Genomic DNA, 19,679 nt, shown 5'->3' with positions numbered 1-19,679 from the left:
TTATAGATTACGGTGAGTAATATTATATCCCTTTGAAGAGAATTAATTACAAATATTTTAAAATAGTTCAAGTACTCAGGTGAGGTAATATGTTGCTTCTTTATTGAAGAATATATTAATCACTTATCAAAGTTCCATATGGTAATCTGAGAAGTTTTGATTTATATGACACACCATTCAAATAATAAAGTAATTATATTTATAGTAGAAATATAAAAATTACAAAACGAGTTTAATTTACAGATATTTTATACAATGTACTTCTTATGGTACAATATTCCTAAAATAACTGGAAAATTAAATAATGATGTAACACTGTTCTGAAACGTCAAATTTCAAGGTCATTGTGACGACGTTTAATTGTAACCACATAGAATCATGAAACATTATTTTATTCTTTTTATATATATTTATTTATAAGTTAACTTTAAAGTTGAAACTTAAAAAATAATAATTACGTAATATTGTTTCTTAATTACCGGATAACAAACATTTTAATAATTGCACTTTGAGTGAACAAAACGTAACGTGATCATAATTTTTATTTTCTTCAGAAAACTCCCGCGATTTTCCCTATTTTGCTTCCCGCGGAATACCAAATATATAACTTAAAAACGAAATCAGTAGGTTAATGAATGATATGATAACATTCGTAATATATTAAGTCTATTCTTTATCTTAAGATGTGTGATATTGTGTGATTCACCGACGATAAATTGTTTTATTATTATCAATTTCAACATATTATAAGATTAGAAGTTATTAAAATGTTCGATTTTAATAACTTCTTATCTTCGTTAACAGTGCGCTGTGGCTTTTCGGCAGTGAAATGGACTGCCATTACAACTCTCGGGTTCGATTTTAGGATACGCGCCCATAACTTTGAAGTTACGTGTGTTTTTATTATAACTACTTAAATATTTAGCGGTCACTAGTGAATGATATGTTAAATTTAGTGTTACGAAAGACCTAACTTCGTAATTAATAACGGCCTAACTAGAATAATTGTCTGATACACGTAATATCAATACATAATTCCTTTATGTTTATATTAGTTTTTTTTTCATTATATTATAACGCAGGTTTAATGTAATTTAAATTCTTACTTTTTGTCAGTTAATAACGTCTCTAACATGGAAGAAAGATGGCGGAGCGTCTTCGTGGGTAAAGCAGATTCACCTGTAGATATATTTGTCTACAGCAAGAGAGGGCCACCCGGGCCAAGGTAACTCTTTCATGGAGCCATTTTTTTTTTATTAACATGGTGAAGTAGTTTCACTTCTTAAGCCTTTAAAAAATTTTGATCACAAATGGTCACTTCTTCACGGTGCGTTTGAAGGATCCCAAGTCATACCAGAGCAATAAATGAGGATTTCTATCTATCGAAATATATTTGTAGAGACTCAAACAACTTCCTTTCAATCCTTATTCGCATTTCATCCGAGGTAATTCTTGTGTGCTCAGTCTTCACACCGAATACACGAACATGCACGACATTTGTCGCGGCTCTAGACACACAGTTAAGTGTGTATACCTCTTGTTTGCCAAATTCACATTGAAGTCTATAAGGGGCCGTTTAAGTGTTACGTAACGCAATTTTTGAAGATTTTTGACCCCCCATGTAACGCGCCGTAACGTTTTCCTGTACGCCCCCGCCTCCAAAAGTTATGTAACTCTAAAGTGGCAATTTTTTTTGTAATATTCACAATTATTTTACGCAGAATACCGGAAATCGCTAAAATAACTTTGTTATTGTTTTAAAATAAAAATACCAATGTTACATAACGCTTTGTACGAGACCCCCTCCCGCCCCTGTAACGCATCGTAACGTTTTACAAAACCCCCCTCCCCCCAAATTGCGTTACGTAATACTTGAACGGCCCCTAAGGGCTCGCGAACATCTCCCTTCTTTCTTCCCTCCGCCCATCCTAAAATGGTTCCTTCTCCTTCCTCAACTCCTTCCAATTCTTCTCTTAATCTTCCTCCAGGGCCCTGCAGTCGCTAAGGCGCGGGATTCCAGGATCCCATTAGCGGGTTTAAAAAAAAAAATTCTCATTCCTATCCATTAGAGCCAACAACGCATTCAGGAATCTTTATGGAATTGGTTGTTTATGATCTAGGTAGTCATTATGTCCCCATCTACTATACTGTGGAAAAAAGACACAACATAGAAAGGAATAACAATTTGAAAACCTTAAACTGACAGTGTGGCAAGATCGAAGACGTATATTGTTGTAAAGGAGACAATTCTGGAGTAAAGATACAAAAATCTAATTGTGCAATATCGATACATCCTATAACATCACTATTCAATGACAAAATGGACTGTAAATTACCAACAAGCACAATGATTCAATTGTATCAGAAAACCAAATTAACAATACTATTGGATACCATTCAAACGCCTTTATAACAAAGGTAAAACATAACTCGGCAGCAGCATTTGAAACTTTGTCGAACTGAATATTGAGATAGTGGTATCTCGCCAACACTGTTTTGCCATTAATAAAGTCTATTTTGTTCTTTATTTCAATGTGATACGGGTTATTTTAACTAAGCATTATGAACGAAATTATTTGTGTATATTGGTAGAACGTAATGAAAACAGTGGCGCGGGAAACCGCGGCGCAGTCGGCCGCGTTTCGTACCACGCAGTATTTTAAACAAACTTTAATTAAATATTTATTTTAATAAATTCCAAGCGTACATTTCCAATAGAGTGCTAAAAGTGCTTTACTTTAAAGTTAATGTGTTGTTTGTGATGGATTTTGCGGCTATGGGCGAGGTAATCACATTTTTTATTTCTAATTTATAACATTCTAAGTTCCTAAGGCAGTGATGCTAATAGTATGATATCGTTTTTTGTTGCTATGAATCAAGAACTATAAAAAACCAAAGAGATAAATGACAACTGTCGTTCGTTTAACTAAGTTATTACCATTTAAATTGCGATTGGGTTTGGAGTCTTGTTTCGTATTTTGGTGAGAGACAGAGAACGTTTTGTAAATAAAATTAAACGTTTTATAAATCGTGCATACTCCTCCACGCTTAGAAACCTAATAACATAATATATGGTTGGTTAATTTCGACCAACAAGTTAGAAGACACAAAACAAATGGACCCACATACATTTGAATCAGTGGGCACCAAACTCACTCACATTTGACTGAGAATTCTTCGCCCTACGCCATGGTGTTAAGTTCAAATTCGTCGTACAATAAAAAAATATAAATTTGCAGTAATACACATAGTTAATTGGAATTTCGATATCCGTATTTATAAAATCAATAAAAAATATTTAAAAGTACTTTGCGTCATAATATCTACTTACAGGCTGTTTAGTTCCCATCGCTTTAAGCGTTATAAGAATTATATTTATGACCCAGAATCGTTCCCTCAAACCGATAGAATATTTTCGGAGTTTAAACTCTATTGGTTAGATATCATAGAGATTAAATTTAATATAATTCGGACATCAAGCTACTCCCTTATATGCAACATTGATGCTAAGTATTCCATTGGTTAGAGGTAAATGTAATCCATCAACATCCACTTATTTCCCCTAGCTTGCCAACCCGAGCTAGCTACTTTGTTTTTACCTTAAGCCTTGTATGCCTTATGAATTTTATCCCTAATTTAAAATGTTCGTAGTCATAAAAGTGATCTTACGTGTCATTTAGAAATAAATAACATAATTTTTTTTTGACGTATCATAAGTACAACTTTGTTCGTTTACGTGTTAAAAAAGTATTTAATTTTATTTTTAAAACCCATAGGCCTTTGTGGTGGGTTATTAGCCAAATATTTCCCTAACTTGACAAGACGTATCGCATTGCCAGACCTTTCTTCAGCTCGTTATATTTAGTCTCTCACTATAGGAAGGTATAACCGCCTATAGTAGCGCGTAATTTTTTTAAAAATCATTTTGTATTCGGCTGTGTATGGTGTACATTTTTTTTTTATTCATTATTTATTAATTATCTATTAACAAAGGAGGATTACCGATATTTGTCCCTCTAAAATTATTGCCAAAAAGGAAATAAAAATAAAGGAATTTCAATATTTATGAGGCAAATAATAACTCAATGTTGACAATAACAATTTAAAGTTACAATTTTAATGATTATTCAATGTATACATTTAATTTAATAACCCAACCGTGATGCCGCGCAATATTATCATAAATAAATAATAATTAATTAATTAACTGAATGAACTGATTTAAGGAAAAAGAGCAATATTGGGTTCAGGGGGTGTAGTACCTATTTTCGTTCCCCCTTTCCAGGGTTCGGTTCCTCGACGCGAGGACGATGGGTCAAAATATTACTAATTACATAGTATATTTAAAGGACAAGCTAGCATTTTGTTATGCTTTTGAAGTTTTTGTATTCGATGTTATTTAATTTTGATTTTTCTATCTTTTAAAATTACTATTTCACAATCATGGTCATCAATCATTAGCTTTTAGTAACCTATTCATTGAAACCATTCTTATGATCCCAAACACGTCATGTTTGCTATAAGTTGTTGAGGAGTTGGAAATTGCATACATAATGCAGTCAGCTCAAGGTTGCAATGTCTAGGAAATACCAGTTATAGTATCAAATATTAAATCAGATCTGTGAAATTAGGAAAAAGAGGTGATGATCTTTAAACCCCTGAATAGGTTTGAAGTTATAGCTAAGAACCATCTTGATCAACTCAGGTTTCAAATAAAAAACTTGGACACAATTGGTATATTTGTTTAGGAACTACGATGTCAGACATACCTCATTTCTCGTCAGTGGTTAAAAATATACTTTCACTAGGATACTATTTTTGCTCGCTGCCTCGCCCGCGTGAAGTTTTCCAGGATAGGAGGATTAGCCTATAACCTTCCCAGGCTCTTAAACTACCTCCATACCAAATTTCATAAAAATCCGTTAAGTAGATTCTGAGAAAATCGATAACATACAGACAGAAAGGAAGACTTTGTTTTATAATATGTATTGATTTATAAGAAGCAATGATTCATGTATTACTATTGTATGTTTAAAAATATATTGTCCTTATACGGAATTGATTAATAACATATTATCTATTATACAATATAATACGACCTTCCGACGTCTCCGCAGGCTACAACGAAGTTAACCAGTTCGCCTTTGCTATGATGACCTTTTGTTAAGCAGAAGGTCAGCAAATACTTCATCTGTTCTACAACTAGATCATGGATTCCCAAAAGTGGTCCAGGACAGAGACTCGACGCGGGTCTACGTTGGTGTAACCAAAAAATGGGGGTCTGAATTCGTAAGCGGGGGTCCACAATTTATCTGGTTTTGTTAGTAAAGAACTAAAAGTTGGCTTGATTTGAATTGACCTATCAATGTAAGCAGATAATATTTTAAAAAGGTCAGCGACTGTTACCTTGTAAAAAACTCTGCAAATTCTGGGGGAATTTAGTAGAAATATAGTTGCAGGGGTTCCTACCAGAACCAGGAAAAATTTAAAAGCGGTCTATGAGAAAAAAAGCGATAAATAATACAACATTTAGCTCCATGGTGGCAAAAGAATAAAAGCCAAGCAACCTCCAGAACCTAATCTGCCTGCTCGATTTACGTCATAGTTGATGTTATTTGGATCACAATACTTTGTTTCGTTATCGCCACAATTTTAACTCTAGTTGTGCCTATTTTTGTTATTTGGGTTTCCTTAGTTATATTATAACGTAGTTGGATCCTTCTATAATTAGGTGAACAATATCACAAGTCTTGTACGTTTATGTGTGAGCTAGCTATTGCATCATCTGTTGGTGGACCAAATAAAATGGTAAATAAATTGAAATAAAATAGTTTAGGAACTTCTGAACTTGATGGTTGATGTCTCTACGCATTGTCTATTCGTGCCAGACATTGCAGCTAATGTAATAGTTCATAATGTCACTTAGCTGTTCCTATTAGGCGAGTGATTTGTTCAATGACTAAATATAAAGAGGACAGGCCTCAAAAGTTAGCTATATGAATAAGTTATATTTATGTTAGGGAAATCGACGCAGAATTGTCAATATATATGTCTATCTCTTTACTCAAAGCTTATTTGGAACGCAACAAACAAAGTTTTTAGATGTGTTTTTATCAATTAAAATGATATGTGGATCTGGTTTGTTAAGCTTTGGACCCTTTTAGGCGTGATTTATACACATTAAAATCATTATGTTTGTTTACACACGAGCTTAGGGATGGGTGGGTGGATTTGTTTAGAAATTATTGATATCGATATTTTAACAGACGCCCGTTTATCATGTTACGGTTTTTGTCTTTGGAAAGAATGTTAGAGCACACCTGAAGATTGTATTATTCAGAACGACAAACTCAGTGAAATGGGAATATTTTTTTAAGATAACCAAAAAATTAAAACCAAGGCAAAATGAATTGAGAATATTGAGCGACGTGATTGGAATCCTACACCAAATACATATTTCTTTACATTTTGAGAAGATATGCATAAACCACACGTTTAATTAACGCGAGTAAAGATAACTGTTTTCAAACAATATTCCCGATAAGTAAAATAGTAATGATTATTATACTTCACCTAATAGTAATATTACTTTAATATATTGCTATGAATAAAATTAGAATTGTTACATAAAAGAATAGATAAACATAAAAGAAACAACATAAAGATGAAATGTAAGATATATTTTACAATTGGCGGTCTTATGTTTCGAGCAACCTTGCATGCACGGAAATAGATACATAATCATATTGTTGTTATTGCAAATAATTATTATAATTGATTATCTTAACCACCATTTTTACGGTCATTGATTTTAGTTTGCTGAACCATAGTTATGTTTCTCGATCAAAGAGCATAATAATAAAATAAAATAAAACCAACCAAATAATTGCTGGCTACGCTATCTTATTCCATTTATCATGTATTAAATAAATATCTTAATCTGTAACTTAAATTTTTAGCAAGGAATAGTGCAACATACAAATATAGATCAAACACAACTGGATGTTTGTCACAACAGGTACTGCTTTGTTTAACAATTGTTACTTATAAATCAGTTTCAGTTTGTTTGTTTACATTATGGTTTGTTATATTTATATTATGGTAGTTCCTAACCCCTTTCGTATTTGATCTTTTGGGGCTTGTTTGTCTCTCTTAATTCTTCGATATCGATACAAAATTTTCGGTACTAGTATATCACTATTGTAAGGGGCGGAGTCGGCACCATTTTATGCATTAAATGTGCCGCATGTCACGTGACCATATTACCCATCCTCTATACTTCTTTTATCATTGGATTTGTTCCTCTCGTTCAGTTGTTTCAGACTGTGCCAGATTTGTCAATAGGGCTTTTTAGTCCGCAATTTAGGCGGCATAGCGAAAAAGTTTCTATTTTATTTGGAAGAATATAACTTTCAGTTGAGACTCGTTGAGTTTTTATCAAAATTGCTTCAGTAATTTGGTTTTTAAACCAAAAGATTTGAAACAAGCATGTCGTCCAAGTAAACGAAATTGTAATTTTTTGCTTTTTTGTAAGTTTTTACTTGTGTTTTGTTGAGTCTATGTTTTTTATGACTCCACTTGGACTTAGTCTTCATAGCCATAATAATGAAAACATTATGTCTACAATCGAATATTTTGGAAAAGGAAAAATACTTCAACATGGAAATGCCGATACAATAGAGTTTATTTTATAAACAAGTCACTTCAGAGACAATTGACGGTTGCTTGGAAAGTTGAGGAAACAATTTAATTTCTTAGCAATCCGTAGTCTTAGATGTTTGTTTGATAAGACATTGGTACATAGCAAGCCAAAACTCCTGTAACATGCGTAAAATGTATTTTCAAACAAACAGGAGGGGATATCTGGGAAAGGAAACGTAGGGGGAAGGAGAAGGAACTCTTAGGATGGAAGGAGGGGAGAAGGCCATGAATTGTTTGCGAGCCCTTATAGATCTTAATGTGAATTGGCAACCATGAGGTATGCACACTTAACTGTGTGCCTAGGGCCGCGGCAAATGTCCTCCCGTGCATTCGACGTGGAGACAGAGCGCACAAGGATTGCCTTCGAAGGGGCTCTTAAAGGACTTCCGGCAGTCTCTTGATAGCAACGCAGAAACTTAACATGACAATAATATAAATTTTTTATCAAAAGTTCTGCAACCACAGCAAGCATGTTGTGACTTAACAGAATACTATGCTCATCATCTCATCGTAAAATAACTGGTTTCCACAACACTCCTACCCCATTGCTCGAGCTCCGAGACCTGTAAATAAATATCTTGTTAAAAACGCTCGCATAACGAGTCCGACGAGCTATTAACTACCTTTACACATGTTAACGTGTTCCTTTAAAAGGGCAGTAGTAGATACGGCAAAGCAATTATGCTAAGTTATTTTACGTCTGATTTTAATTACTTTACGTTTATATTTCGTACACTGTGGATTGACATTTGACACTAATGTAAGTACTGAGAACTCTATTATCTCTCATTATTTTAAGTCAAGTAGAAGACCGAAAAAAGTGGCGTGATCGAAAGGAGTCCTAGCAGTGGATGGATTATATAGACAGTAGTCCACCAGATAGATAGAAGGCGACCAGATAGATAGCAGTCGACCAAGTAGATAGAAGTCGACCAAGTTGATAGCAGTCAACCAGGTAGATAAAAGTCGACCAGATGGATTGCGGTCGACCGGATAGATAGAAGTCGACCGAGAAATTGATTCTTCTATTAATTTCGTAATATCGACCGATAATATACGCCACGTTCTTCAAACATTTCATAATAATATACATCGTTTAACTAAAGCTGGCACGTTTACAGTACTCAAACTAATAGAATTTTTCACGGTGAGTTCAAATAATGTGTTCTAATTGTTATATTGAAGGGATAGATACATAGATGCGAACAAAATATGTTATATTTTTAACCGACTTTAAAATAGTAGGACGTTCTTAATTCTACGTTTTTTATGTTTGTCATTTATTAACCGATATCCAAATATATATTTTATTGTTTGAAAGAATATACTTCCAGATTAGTTCCATAAACATATATTTTATATCGATTCTATAGTTTGGCATTTAAACTAAAATAACTGGAATAAGTATATCGTCCAAGTAATCGAAATCATCAATTTTACATAATAATTTCTTATGTTTATGTAAATGTTTAACATTGAAATAAAACTGTTTTTAACCGAATTAAAAAAAAGAAGGTTCACAATTCGACTGTATTTTTTATGTTTGTTACTTCCGAACTGGGTGAACCGATTTTGATGATTCTTATTTTATTTCAAAGCTGGTGTTTCTCCAAAAAAACTCTTAAAACGATGTCAACTATGATGTCCTCAATGTATATTGATTTTTACTAATACAAAAAGTAAAAAATACACTCTTGCGTTATCTAAGATGTTTTTATTACATAGATACGTTGTTCGAGCTCAATATTGCCAAGACGAAAGCAAGGTAAAATTGCCCGACATTCACTTAGTCAATCTCCAACCACTGTCGCGGCTTACTAACTTTTTGTATTTTTATAAATAAAATGCCTTCCTGTATTTTTAGACGATGTACGCATTATACTGCAACTGTCAATGAAATAAACGTTTCATTTCATAAGTTAGTAATAAGTATACACTATTTAATTTATTTTTAACTAATAAATGCATTTTATTCGACTATCATGCCGACCAGAGACCAATAAACTAGATGGCCACGGCGGTCGACGCTCGGGCCGTATCAATGCGAGCTGCTAGGGCTGTACAACTATGTGACTTTAGTAAATAGTGTGCCGTTTATATGTGCAATTTTGTAAGCCTATAACGTGTCGTTTTGTAAAACGTCATTAGAAATAAACAAAGCTACGCACCTATCTACATGTATTTCCTTCTCATAATGATTCATTAAACGGCCATTAAATACTTAACCATTGCTAATTATCAGAGCAATTAGTCAATAAATAGATTAACCTAATCAATCTCTTGGTAGTTCGTCCATTAATGATGCACGCAGCATCTTCCGTTGTACGACTACAATCCATATGAATAGTTAACTGTTGGTAGGTTTCTTATATGTGAGAGTCCGCCTTGGTAGGTACCACCGCAATGTCTATTTCTGCCAAGCAGTGTTTGGTACCTATTGCGTTCCGGTTTGAAGAACATAGTAGCCAGTGTAAATACTGGACAAATTAAGACTTAACATGTCGTATGAGATACGCTGGCAGGCGAGGGCTGTGGAATATCATAAAATCTATACTATTATATAAAGCTGAAGAGTTTGTTTGTTTGTTTGTTTGAACGCGCTAATCTCAGGAACTACTGGTCCAAACTGAAAAATTCTTTTTGCGTTGGATAGCCCTATGTTCGTGGAGTGCTATAGGCTATATATCATCACGCTATACCCAATAGGAGCGGAGCAGTAATGGCTAATCTCAGGAACTACCGGTCTAAACTGAAAAATTCTTTTTGCGTTGGATAGCCCTATGTTCGTGGAGTGCTATAGGCTATATATCATCACGCTATACCCAATAGGAGCGGAGCAGTAGTGCCTAATCTCAGGAACTATCGGTCCGAACTGAAAAATTCTTTTGCGTTGGATAGCCCTTTGTTCGTGGAGTGCTATAGGCTATATATCATCACGCTATACCCAATAGGAGCGGAGCAGTAATGGCTAATCTCAGGAACTACCGGTTCGAACTAAAAAAAATCATTTTGTATTGGATAGCCCTTTGTTCGTGAAGTACTATAGGCTATATATCATCACGCTATGACCAATAGGAGCAGAGCAGTAACGGCTAATCTCAGAAACTAGGAGTTTGAACTGAATAATTATTTTTGTGTTGGATAGCCCTTTGTTCCTGGAATGCTATAGGCTATATATATCATCACGCTATGCCCAATAGGCGCGGAGCAGTAATCGCTAATCTCAGGAACTACCGGTTGGAACTGAAAAATATTTTTGTGTTGGATAGCCCTTTGTTCCTGGAGTGCTATAGGTTATATATCGTCACGCTATGACCAATAGGAGCGGAGCAGTAATGAAACATGATGCAAAACGGGGACAATTTATTAGTTTTGAGAGCTTCTGTTGCGTGCGCTGCGTAAACGGTTAAAGTTATGCAACAATAATGTATGACGGGATTGTTCCTCTTAAAAGTTCTACAAAAATATATCATAAAACAAAGTCTCCGCTGCATCGGTCTGCCCGAACGTGTTAAACTTAAAAACTACCCAACGTATTAGGATAAAATTTGGTATGAAGACAGTTTGAGACCCTGGGAAGAACATAGGCTCCCGGGAAAATATATAGCGTGACTTTTATAACGGAAAAGTTTAGCCCATAAAACTTTATAACGCGGGCGGAGCCGCGGGCAAAAGCTAGTATTATATATAATTCAAGGTGTTGGATGGTGTTTTTACTGTTTATGGGCAGTCGTATCGCTTACCACCAGGCGTACGGCACGTACACAATGCAATATATGTTTTTTTGTCATGAATGCTTCTTATTAAATACACAGTACTCGTGTGGAAGTACCCGTCAAGAACTCAGTTTCGAGTTTTGACTTGAACTGAGCCCTCTGTATAAACGCCTACCATTAAAATAATACTTCTTTAAACGCTACCTTCTTTCCAGATGTCGACGGAGTAGTGAAGAAGCAAGATGGCGGCGAGTGGTGACGTCACAGTCGCCGAAAATGGCGGCCAGGGGAACGTGAAACTGCACCCATACTTGATTACTTTGGTGTAAGTATTAAGGTATTTTTAGAAATACTTAGATTGAGGCTAATATCTTTTGTGGCAGGATGGATCGGGCTGGTTGGTAACTCTGTCTCACAGGCGATATTAAACAATTTTCACGTTGCATGTAATCCATAAATTGTTTATGCTTTCCTGCTGCGAAGTTATAGCCTAACTAACAAAATATAAACTTCGCCATATTGTGGTAAAATTTCGAACTCATTTCTGGCAACGAAAACGTTAACTTTGAAACGAAAAAGCAAAAAGGACGACCTCAAGTACGTTTTTCATTTTTCTTATTAGTTAATAATACAAAAACTGTGAAAAAAAAAACGAACGCGCGGTCAATATTTTTTTTTTTTCTAAAATTCAGATTGACGTACCGTACAACAACTATTTCCAAATGCGACCTGTCACTAATAGCTGTCAAATTTAATCAGAAATTAGGATTCATATTGAACCTTTGTTTTACTTATGATATGGCAGCATGGTCTCTGTCCTTAGCCGGTTCCCTTTGAAAAGAATTTAAAAAAATCATACTGACCTTGTGAAATCAAGAATGAATGGCAATACTGACGCGTCACGCAACACAAGGCAATTACTGCCAATGAAAAACAAAACTATAATTTGATTTAGAATTCTCCGCCGCGCACGTGAGATTTACTTGCATATTTACAGTCAGTTATTGCACTACGCGTAATACTGTAACTGACCAACACGATGCTTCATAGCACTTAGCAACAAAGTCGTGATAGGATAATTAAAATTGGACAAGCGGAAGAAAGACTTTAAAAGTTCTGTATACAAGAAAGGGGACGTTTGTATTTAATAGATGCACGGCAAAGAGCTCCTCTGCACCTGATGGCAAGTGGAATGTGGTCCAATAGAATGTCGACGGACGAGAGATGATTATCGGCAGTCGATATAATTATGCCGGCCTGTTGAAACCGGATATACACAGCCAGATCCCGGAACGCGACACACTTACGCGGGCCACTATAGCGGGTCTAAACACCTTGTGTGTGGTGGTCGCTATATGGACAGATACAAAATATATTCTACCACCAGCAAAATATTTATGCTCATTTATCGAGAAAGGCTATGACAAATCAACGAAAAATGTTTCAAAATCGGGTAAAATTTATTCTTTTTGAGAGCTTCTGTTGCGTGCGCTGCGTAAACAGTTAAAGGTTTATATTTTAAAATCTTTAATAAAGGATACAAATACTTATTCGATTTCGAAAACTAGCAATCCACTCGGCTTGGCCATCAAACCAGGAACTAACGTTCTCAGCTCAAGAAAATCACTGCACCGTAGCTTCATAGAAATCTAACATAATAATTTAATTACTCCAGTATCTATCTACGCAATAGACTTTTCTAGTCTCTTCACACAATCGGGCATTCGCTTTTACGTCTAAACACGAGCCACTCGTGTATGAAGTGATATCGTCACTACATAATAATCCCAAGGAGGCGTTACGTCAAAGACCACGCTAGTACTTTCTAATTACTCAACAATGTATTCTCTTATCAGTTGGCATTCAAAGGTATACAATATGTATGTATTATTTATACTATTTTACGGATTTTATCACGGTATTTTTATATTATAATTTTCTCCCAACGTTTCGAAGACAGCCTTCATGGTTACGGGGCGGACTGAGGTGTTGGTGAAAATTGATTGTAAAATGGAGGTAGATATTGTAACTTTGATTTTGTTCATAGTCGAGATCGTCTAAGTTTTCTTGGCCTCTAAGTCTAACACAACACGCAGTCTCCCCACTCCCTTCTCCCGAAGTAATTCTTGTGTAAGTAATTCTTCTTCACACAGAATGCTCGCCCATGCACGGAGACATTTGTCGCGGCCCTAGGCACATAGTTCAGGGTGTATACATGGTTGCCAATTCACATTGAGACCTACAAGGGCCCCGCGAATATTTCCCCATAAGAATATATTATGAATCTTATATATTCTACGCAGAACGGTTGGGATTGTGTATTTGGTGCTCGGAAACGGGTCATTAGCTGATAACGATTCATTAACTATGATGAGGCCTAAGGGAGGAGCGTAATAAGTTTATCCGGATATGGTCGCAAACAGAAATGAGTTTTTTGACGATTCTCACAAATTATCAATTTTTTAATAGGTCATTATTTTATTAAGAGTGCGATAAGTTTTTGGGGCCACGCTTATCTCTGTTTGTAATGCGGGGGGCGCCGCGAGATGGCGTTAGCATGTCGGATGCGTAGGCGCAACCTTCCCGCAACCTTGGCCCGGCAACATTACATAAAAATAATGTCAGTTAAAAATACAGTCACGTGTCCACGCCGCGGACACACAAACACGTGAGTTTTGTAATAGAACGATGAATGTAAGTAAAAGATTACAATTGAATACAAACGAGATGTATAAAATATCTTTATAATTGACTAGTGGACCCGTCGGACAAACAAAACATGAAAGACAAAAAGCAAAAATACGACGCAAGGCGGAAGCAATAAGAAGTTACTCGGTTTTAACAGATTGGTCGGTAAGATGGTAAAAATAGGGTCCTCCAAGGCACCATGCGAGGTAGCCGTTGGTTGCCCGGTTCTCCTTTCCCTAAGTTTTGTTTTGACCACTCATGGTAGGAATAAATCCAATGAGTTCTTTAGCAGGATAAAAAATATGTAAATCCACAACTTGATCTATCTAACTTTCATCAAAGTATATCCAGCGATTACTGCGTATGACATCAAACCATGTACATAAATTTAGTTATTTATCGGTGATTCTCAAAATTCGGGGAAATTGAGCATTTTTTTCAAATCGTGAAAGAATATCATAGATATGCATTATTTTGCCTTATTCACGAAATCTAGGTATGCAAGAATATAAAAAAATGGTTTCTACAAGAATGGTGTTCATAGTTTTTGAGATAATTGAGATTGAAATTTGTGTTTAAAACGGCAATGAGAATGACTGTTTACGGTAATGAATGTACCAATGACGGTAGTGAAATAAGCCGCCGGTAATGAGAAATCTGATGAAAATGTATATTCTACACTTTATAACTAAATAAAATAGTATTAAGTGAGTACTAATGCATTTATGCATAGAAATTAGCCCTAAAAATAAAAAATATACCAAAAATACTAACATACTTAAACTTTTTTTATCAAATTAACTTGACAAGTGTTTATTCTCATTGACTTACATATTATATAATCAACTATTAGAAACATAGAATCAGACTTTAAGATCGTATAGCTACTATATATTAAAATGCTTATCACAAATGTCTTAGTATATTAATAATATTATCACAAACAGATCAGTCTTTTATATTATTAAGTTTCTTATGACTGTAATGTCCTATATCCATTTCAATCTATTTGAAAACAACACCGACGCAGTTTTAATAATAAGTAATCAACATTAAAACAATAGTTATTCCGTTTTAACTATTCTTTCAATAAACAACTAATTTTAATTGTAACTCACTAACATTAGTAGATGTTGAGACGGTTAGATTAGTAGACGTTCAACAAAAATTATAGTAGTAAGTATAGAAAGCCTTTTTAGAAAATTTTGAAATCATCATCGTCATCGCTGTCACTCACAATATTAAATTTGATGTTACTAAATGAACGAGGTTTTTCAAAGTATTTACTACCACTGGGTTTGTCGGACACAAACTCTTCAAAATTTTGCTGAAATTTTGCTAATTTACTTTTCGTCCATAAAAACTAGTGTTTGACCAATTAGGTAATCTTATATTTGATAATATTTGCACTCGAGATTCATTTTCAAGCACAGCAGTAGAATTAATCCCAATATTTTCTATGTCATTAATATCTGTCACATTGGATTTTGGTTTTGTTGAAACATCTGATTTACTAGCAACGGGACTTAATATATTACTGAAGTTAATCGTTTCTTGAAGTGCACCAGCCGATGTATTTTCTTCAATGAACTGCTCGAGGTAAACGTTATCGTTTTGTGAATTTGTATCATCCATACCAGGTGTATCGAGACAGCCAATATGATACCCATGACAACATATGGTATCGTTGGAGCAGATAATGCAACTTAACTCTCTAAAATACATGCGAGGGCATCCTGCAGACCATAATACTTGGTGTACCGACATTGTACCCTTAAAAGATTTGATTTCGATGGGAAAAGTCCTTGTGAGTATTTCTGCTTCAGTCACAATATTAATTTTAATATTTTTGATCCGTGTTTTAATAGCTTTTACAAAATCATCGAATGTTGCAATATCAGAACCAAAGGCAACAATTTGATCAGCTGTTCTTTTTAAAGTCGCACTTACTCCATCTGGAGCGCCCTTGCCATGGCCGGCTTCCAAGTGGTTCCAAGTTACTGTTTTAATCTGAGGAAAGTCTCGGTATAACTGGCTGATGGCATAAAACATATGTTTATTCCGGTATTGACTAGATGGACTGTCCGAGATAAAATGTAAACCGTCTAACATGGGTGAGATGTCTAATATATACTCTATAAGTGGAATAAGGTGAGCCCAAATTGCCGCCGCATCATGCCTATTACACTCGCTAAGAGTACAGTAACTTTGTGTTTTATGTGTTCCCAATTCTGGATCTAACAAGTAAATAACAGATGTATGTAAAGTTATCTAACTACGGCTGCCACCAAAATGGACACTTTGTATTTCTTCATTGTATTTCAAGCTGTAATTTTCGCTAAAATCAACATGTATAACCGCTTCTGCAAGACTTAGGGTTGATTTTAACATTTTGATGGTATTGTATTGTCGTAAGACGTTGTTGCAATGAGCAAAATAGGCGGGAATAGAATCTTTTAGCTTTTTTATAACATTCAAAGGTAAATCTTGTAACTGTATTTTTTTGGATACGAATTTCTTCTTTTCTTGACCTTTAGACATATATTTCTCAACTGTAGTACACCATTGATAATATTTTATCGTCTTGTCATTTTCAAATTCTCCATAATTTAAAACTCTATCCTTGCAGCATTCACATGATCTATTTATACAATTCTCTTCATTGATATTACAGCATAAGCTAAGAAGAAGAGACATTCCGTTAGCTTCCTTTAAAATATTGTATCTTTGAAGACTTTTTATTATCAAATCCATATTTACGTGTTTTTTGCAAGAGCAGGTATTTCTATCGGTGTTATTTGGGCGTAATACCCAAAACGGACTGTATTTACAGAACGTCGAGTAGCTTACGTTCTGATTATGGTTCGCTAAAAATTTCTTATGCAAATGAAGTAGATTATCGTTCAAGTATCTTTTTTGTTTTCTTACACCTTTTCTTGTAATGTATTCCTTTTTATCTGGCAAAATTCTACTATTAACATCCTCTTCCAGGAAATGTTCTATCAGTACTTTCAAATTGTCAGTTCTCTTATCAAATGTAATAGATGCCTCCTTTTTATTTTTAATTGTAAATGGTTTTACTTTTCCTAAAATATTATATTTCTTGAGCCGAGTTCTTTGCTTTAGTATGGCATCACTAAATAAACGTTTTCCTTTTTTGTTAATTTGTTTGTAATGATCCTTTAAACTTGAATTTAAAATTTCTCCAAAAGCCAGTTCTTTCTTAACTTCTTCAAGTTTTGTCCGTCTACGTATTTATTAATATTTTCTATTTTTATTTGTATAGGTGTTTTTATTTCTTTCTTTTGTTTTCTATTGATCTGTAATAATTTTAACAGGATTCTTCTAAGGTTATTCTTATCCCTCTGTAGATTCTCTATTTGGGCGTTTAATATTCCAATTTTTCTTTTATTTCGATAACGTAATTTGTTAATATATGTTTTTTTCTTGTGACATTTATTACAGGTGTTGGGGTTATTTGTTTCATTATTGGTATCCAGAGTAAGGTTTGAGGGGCCAGGTAATGGATCTACAGTCGTTGCTGGACTTTCTGTATTTCTCGATAAAGAATCCAAATCTTCAATTATTAGTTCTTGAATGGTTCTACTTTTCTTCTTTGTTTCATAGTAACGTCGTGAATTCTCCCTCCACTGTTTTCTTTGATTTCTCTTCTGTCGTGGCGTCTTGTCTCCAACTAATTTGATTTTTTTTTGTTCTTTTCTCTTGAGATATCGTTGCCTATCCTTTTCTTTCTGTAGAGCATACTTTTCAGGATCTTTCTTTATTTCAGCATAAACTTGTCTTTTGTGAAGTCTAGCCTGCTCCATTTTTTCTTCCTTAGTCATAACTTTTTTTGGTTTTGCCATTGCCTGTCTAGTATTTTTTACTAAAAAAGAACAATTTTATTAATTCTGAGGTTGTGAAAGTCTGTAATTATTAAAGTTACTTTTATTAAAGTTATAATTATTAACTATAAAATATATTTAGATATTTGTTAGAACGTCAAAAAAGGTTAAATAACAGCAAATATTTTTCGTGCATTTTGTCTCATAACCATCTATACACTCTCATTACCGCCTGAAATAAATCTGAGAGGAAATCCTGGTAATGAGATTGAATGGAATGAAATTTGGCATCATTTTGATTTTTAATTAATTAACAATAAGTATAAAGCCTTTTTTATATTATTAGCGTTATGTACATTCACGAAAGGAATAAAATAATCAAATAATAGAGCAACATAGTACTGTATTTACCTGGTTATTGCGTGGATGGTAAAGAGCAGCCGATCGTGGTAATCTTAAAACTCACGTAATAATGGTCTATAATTTATTCGACACTACAGTTACGTCCGTTCTCGCCGGCGCTGTCGGCGCGACTGATCCGCCGCCAGGGTATAGGTCGGGTCACAGATTATAGAAAATAAATAGAACTTAGTAATCGCAGTGACAAAGTCAGCTGAGTATAACGAGAAAAAAATTGTGGTAAAAGTTTAAAAATCAGTGCAAGAATAATTAAACGAATATCTTATATGATTTATACCTAAAACTGCCACTAATGTCTTGTCAGTGAAATATATTTTATTCAAGATTTATGAACAATGTTTTTGGAAGATATTTAAAAATAATTAGGTCAAGATACGTTTTGGACCGCTGAGGGTAGTGAGAAAATGGGCATATTATAATTTTTATATCAGTTACTACGTACTTTAATGTTCTAAAATTACCTGGTTAATAAGGCGTGGGGTGCAAAGATTACTATAAAAAATAATTGTTCGAATATTCACATGGAAAGTATTTTTAAATTGTTCCGATTCACGATTTCCCCCAACGGAGAGAACCACCGTTATATTAATAGTAAATGTAGGTAAACAAAAATGTTGGCGACGACAAAACCGCATCACATTGGAACGCAACTAAAAATAATAAACGGAATGTATAAAACCAGATTCATTCATCGCGGCCTACTTCAGGGATATTTCGATGTCATAACTGGAATTTCTTGTTTCGAATGAGAACCAAGAGATTATAATATTTTTAAATAACATTAGCGGAAAGAACAATCTGCATGCAAAAATAAAACCTACGTCTATGCAATATGTACACATTTTACATTTTAATCGCGAAATTTCTTGTTTTCTAAATAATCATCCATTTTGCCGCGACCGAGTCGATTGTCTGCAGGTTCAAAACCCAAGAGCTCGCACCTCAGACATTTCTAAAGTTATATGTGTATTCTTATAGTTTGCATTAACGTTGAAGGCAAAATCTTGAGGAAAACTGTATATATGAAAATTCTCCATGAGTATTTTGAGGGTATGTGAAGGGTGCCAATCCGCACTAGCGCAGTGGACCTAATCCATCTCAATAGTAGACGAGACCCCAGCCCAGCAGTGGAAAATATATAATACAGGGCTGATATTATTATAATTTAAAAAATATTCAAACAGTAACCGAGTGTATCTAAATGAACCGGAACAAATTATCTATCAATAAATATGAACAATAGTGTATTATGACGTCATAATACATGCCTTTGTTCAGATCAAATTCAAGGTCTGCAGATGAAAGTCCA

The 19,679-nt window shown here is 34.4% G+C and overlaps 1 protein-coding gene across 3 annotated transcripts in view; it reads left to right on the top strand.

The window, feature by feature from the left end:
* The first annotated feature begins 1,201 nt into the window (after positions 1 to 1,201).
* The window catches only part of LOC115447151, a 36,923-nt gene continuing 18,445 nt past the window's right edge, over positions 1,202 to 19,679 (top strand). For 2 of the 3 annotated variants that reach the window (XM_030174112.2, XM_030174111.2), the window contains exons 1-2: positions 2,596 to 2,785; positions 11,633 to 11,742. In XM_030174112.2, the coding sequence (XP_030029972.2) occupies positions 11,660 to 11,742 (83 nt within the window). In that variant the 5' untranslated portion in view covers positions 2,596 to 2,785; positions 11,633 to 11,659. Of the gene's footprint in view, positions 1,226 to 2,595; positions 2,786 to 11,632; positions 11,743 to 19,679 lie in introns of those variants that run through there. The other variant, XM_037443438.1, reaches the window with a different exon arrangement.

The sequence above is a fragment of the Manduca sexta genome, chromosome 26, assembly GCF_014839805.1.
Source record: "Manduca sexta isolate Smith_Timp_Sample1 chromosome 26, JHU_Msex_v1.0, whole genome shotgun sequence".
NCBI lineage: Eukaryota > Metazoa > Arthropoda > Insecta > Lepidoptera > Sphingidae > Manduca > Manduca sexta.
The sequence above is the reverse complement of the archived record's forward strand: the minus strand, read 5'-3'. Positions and strand labels throughout refer to the sequence as shown.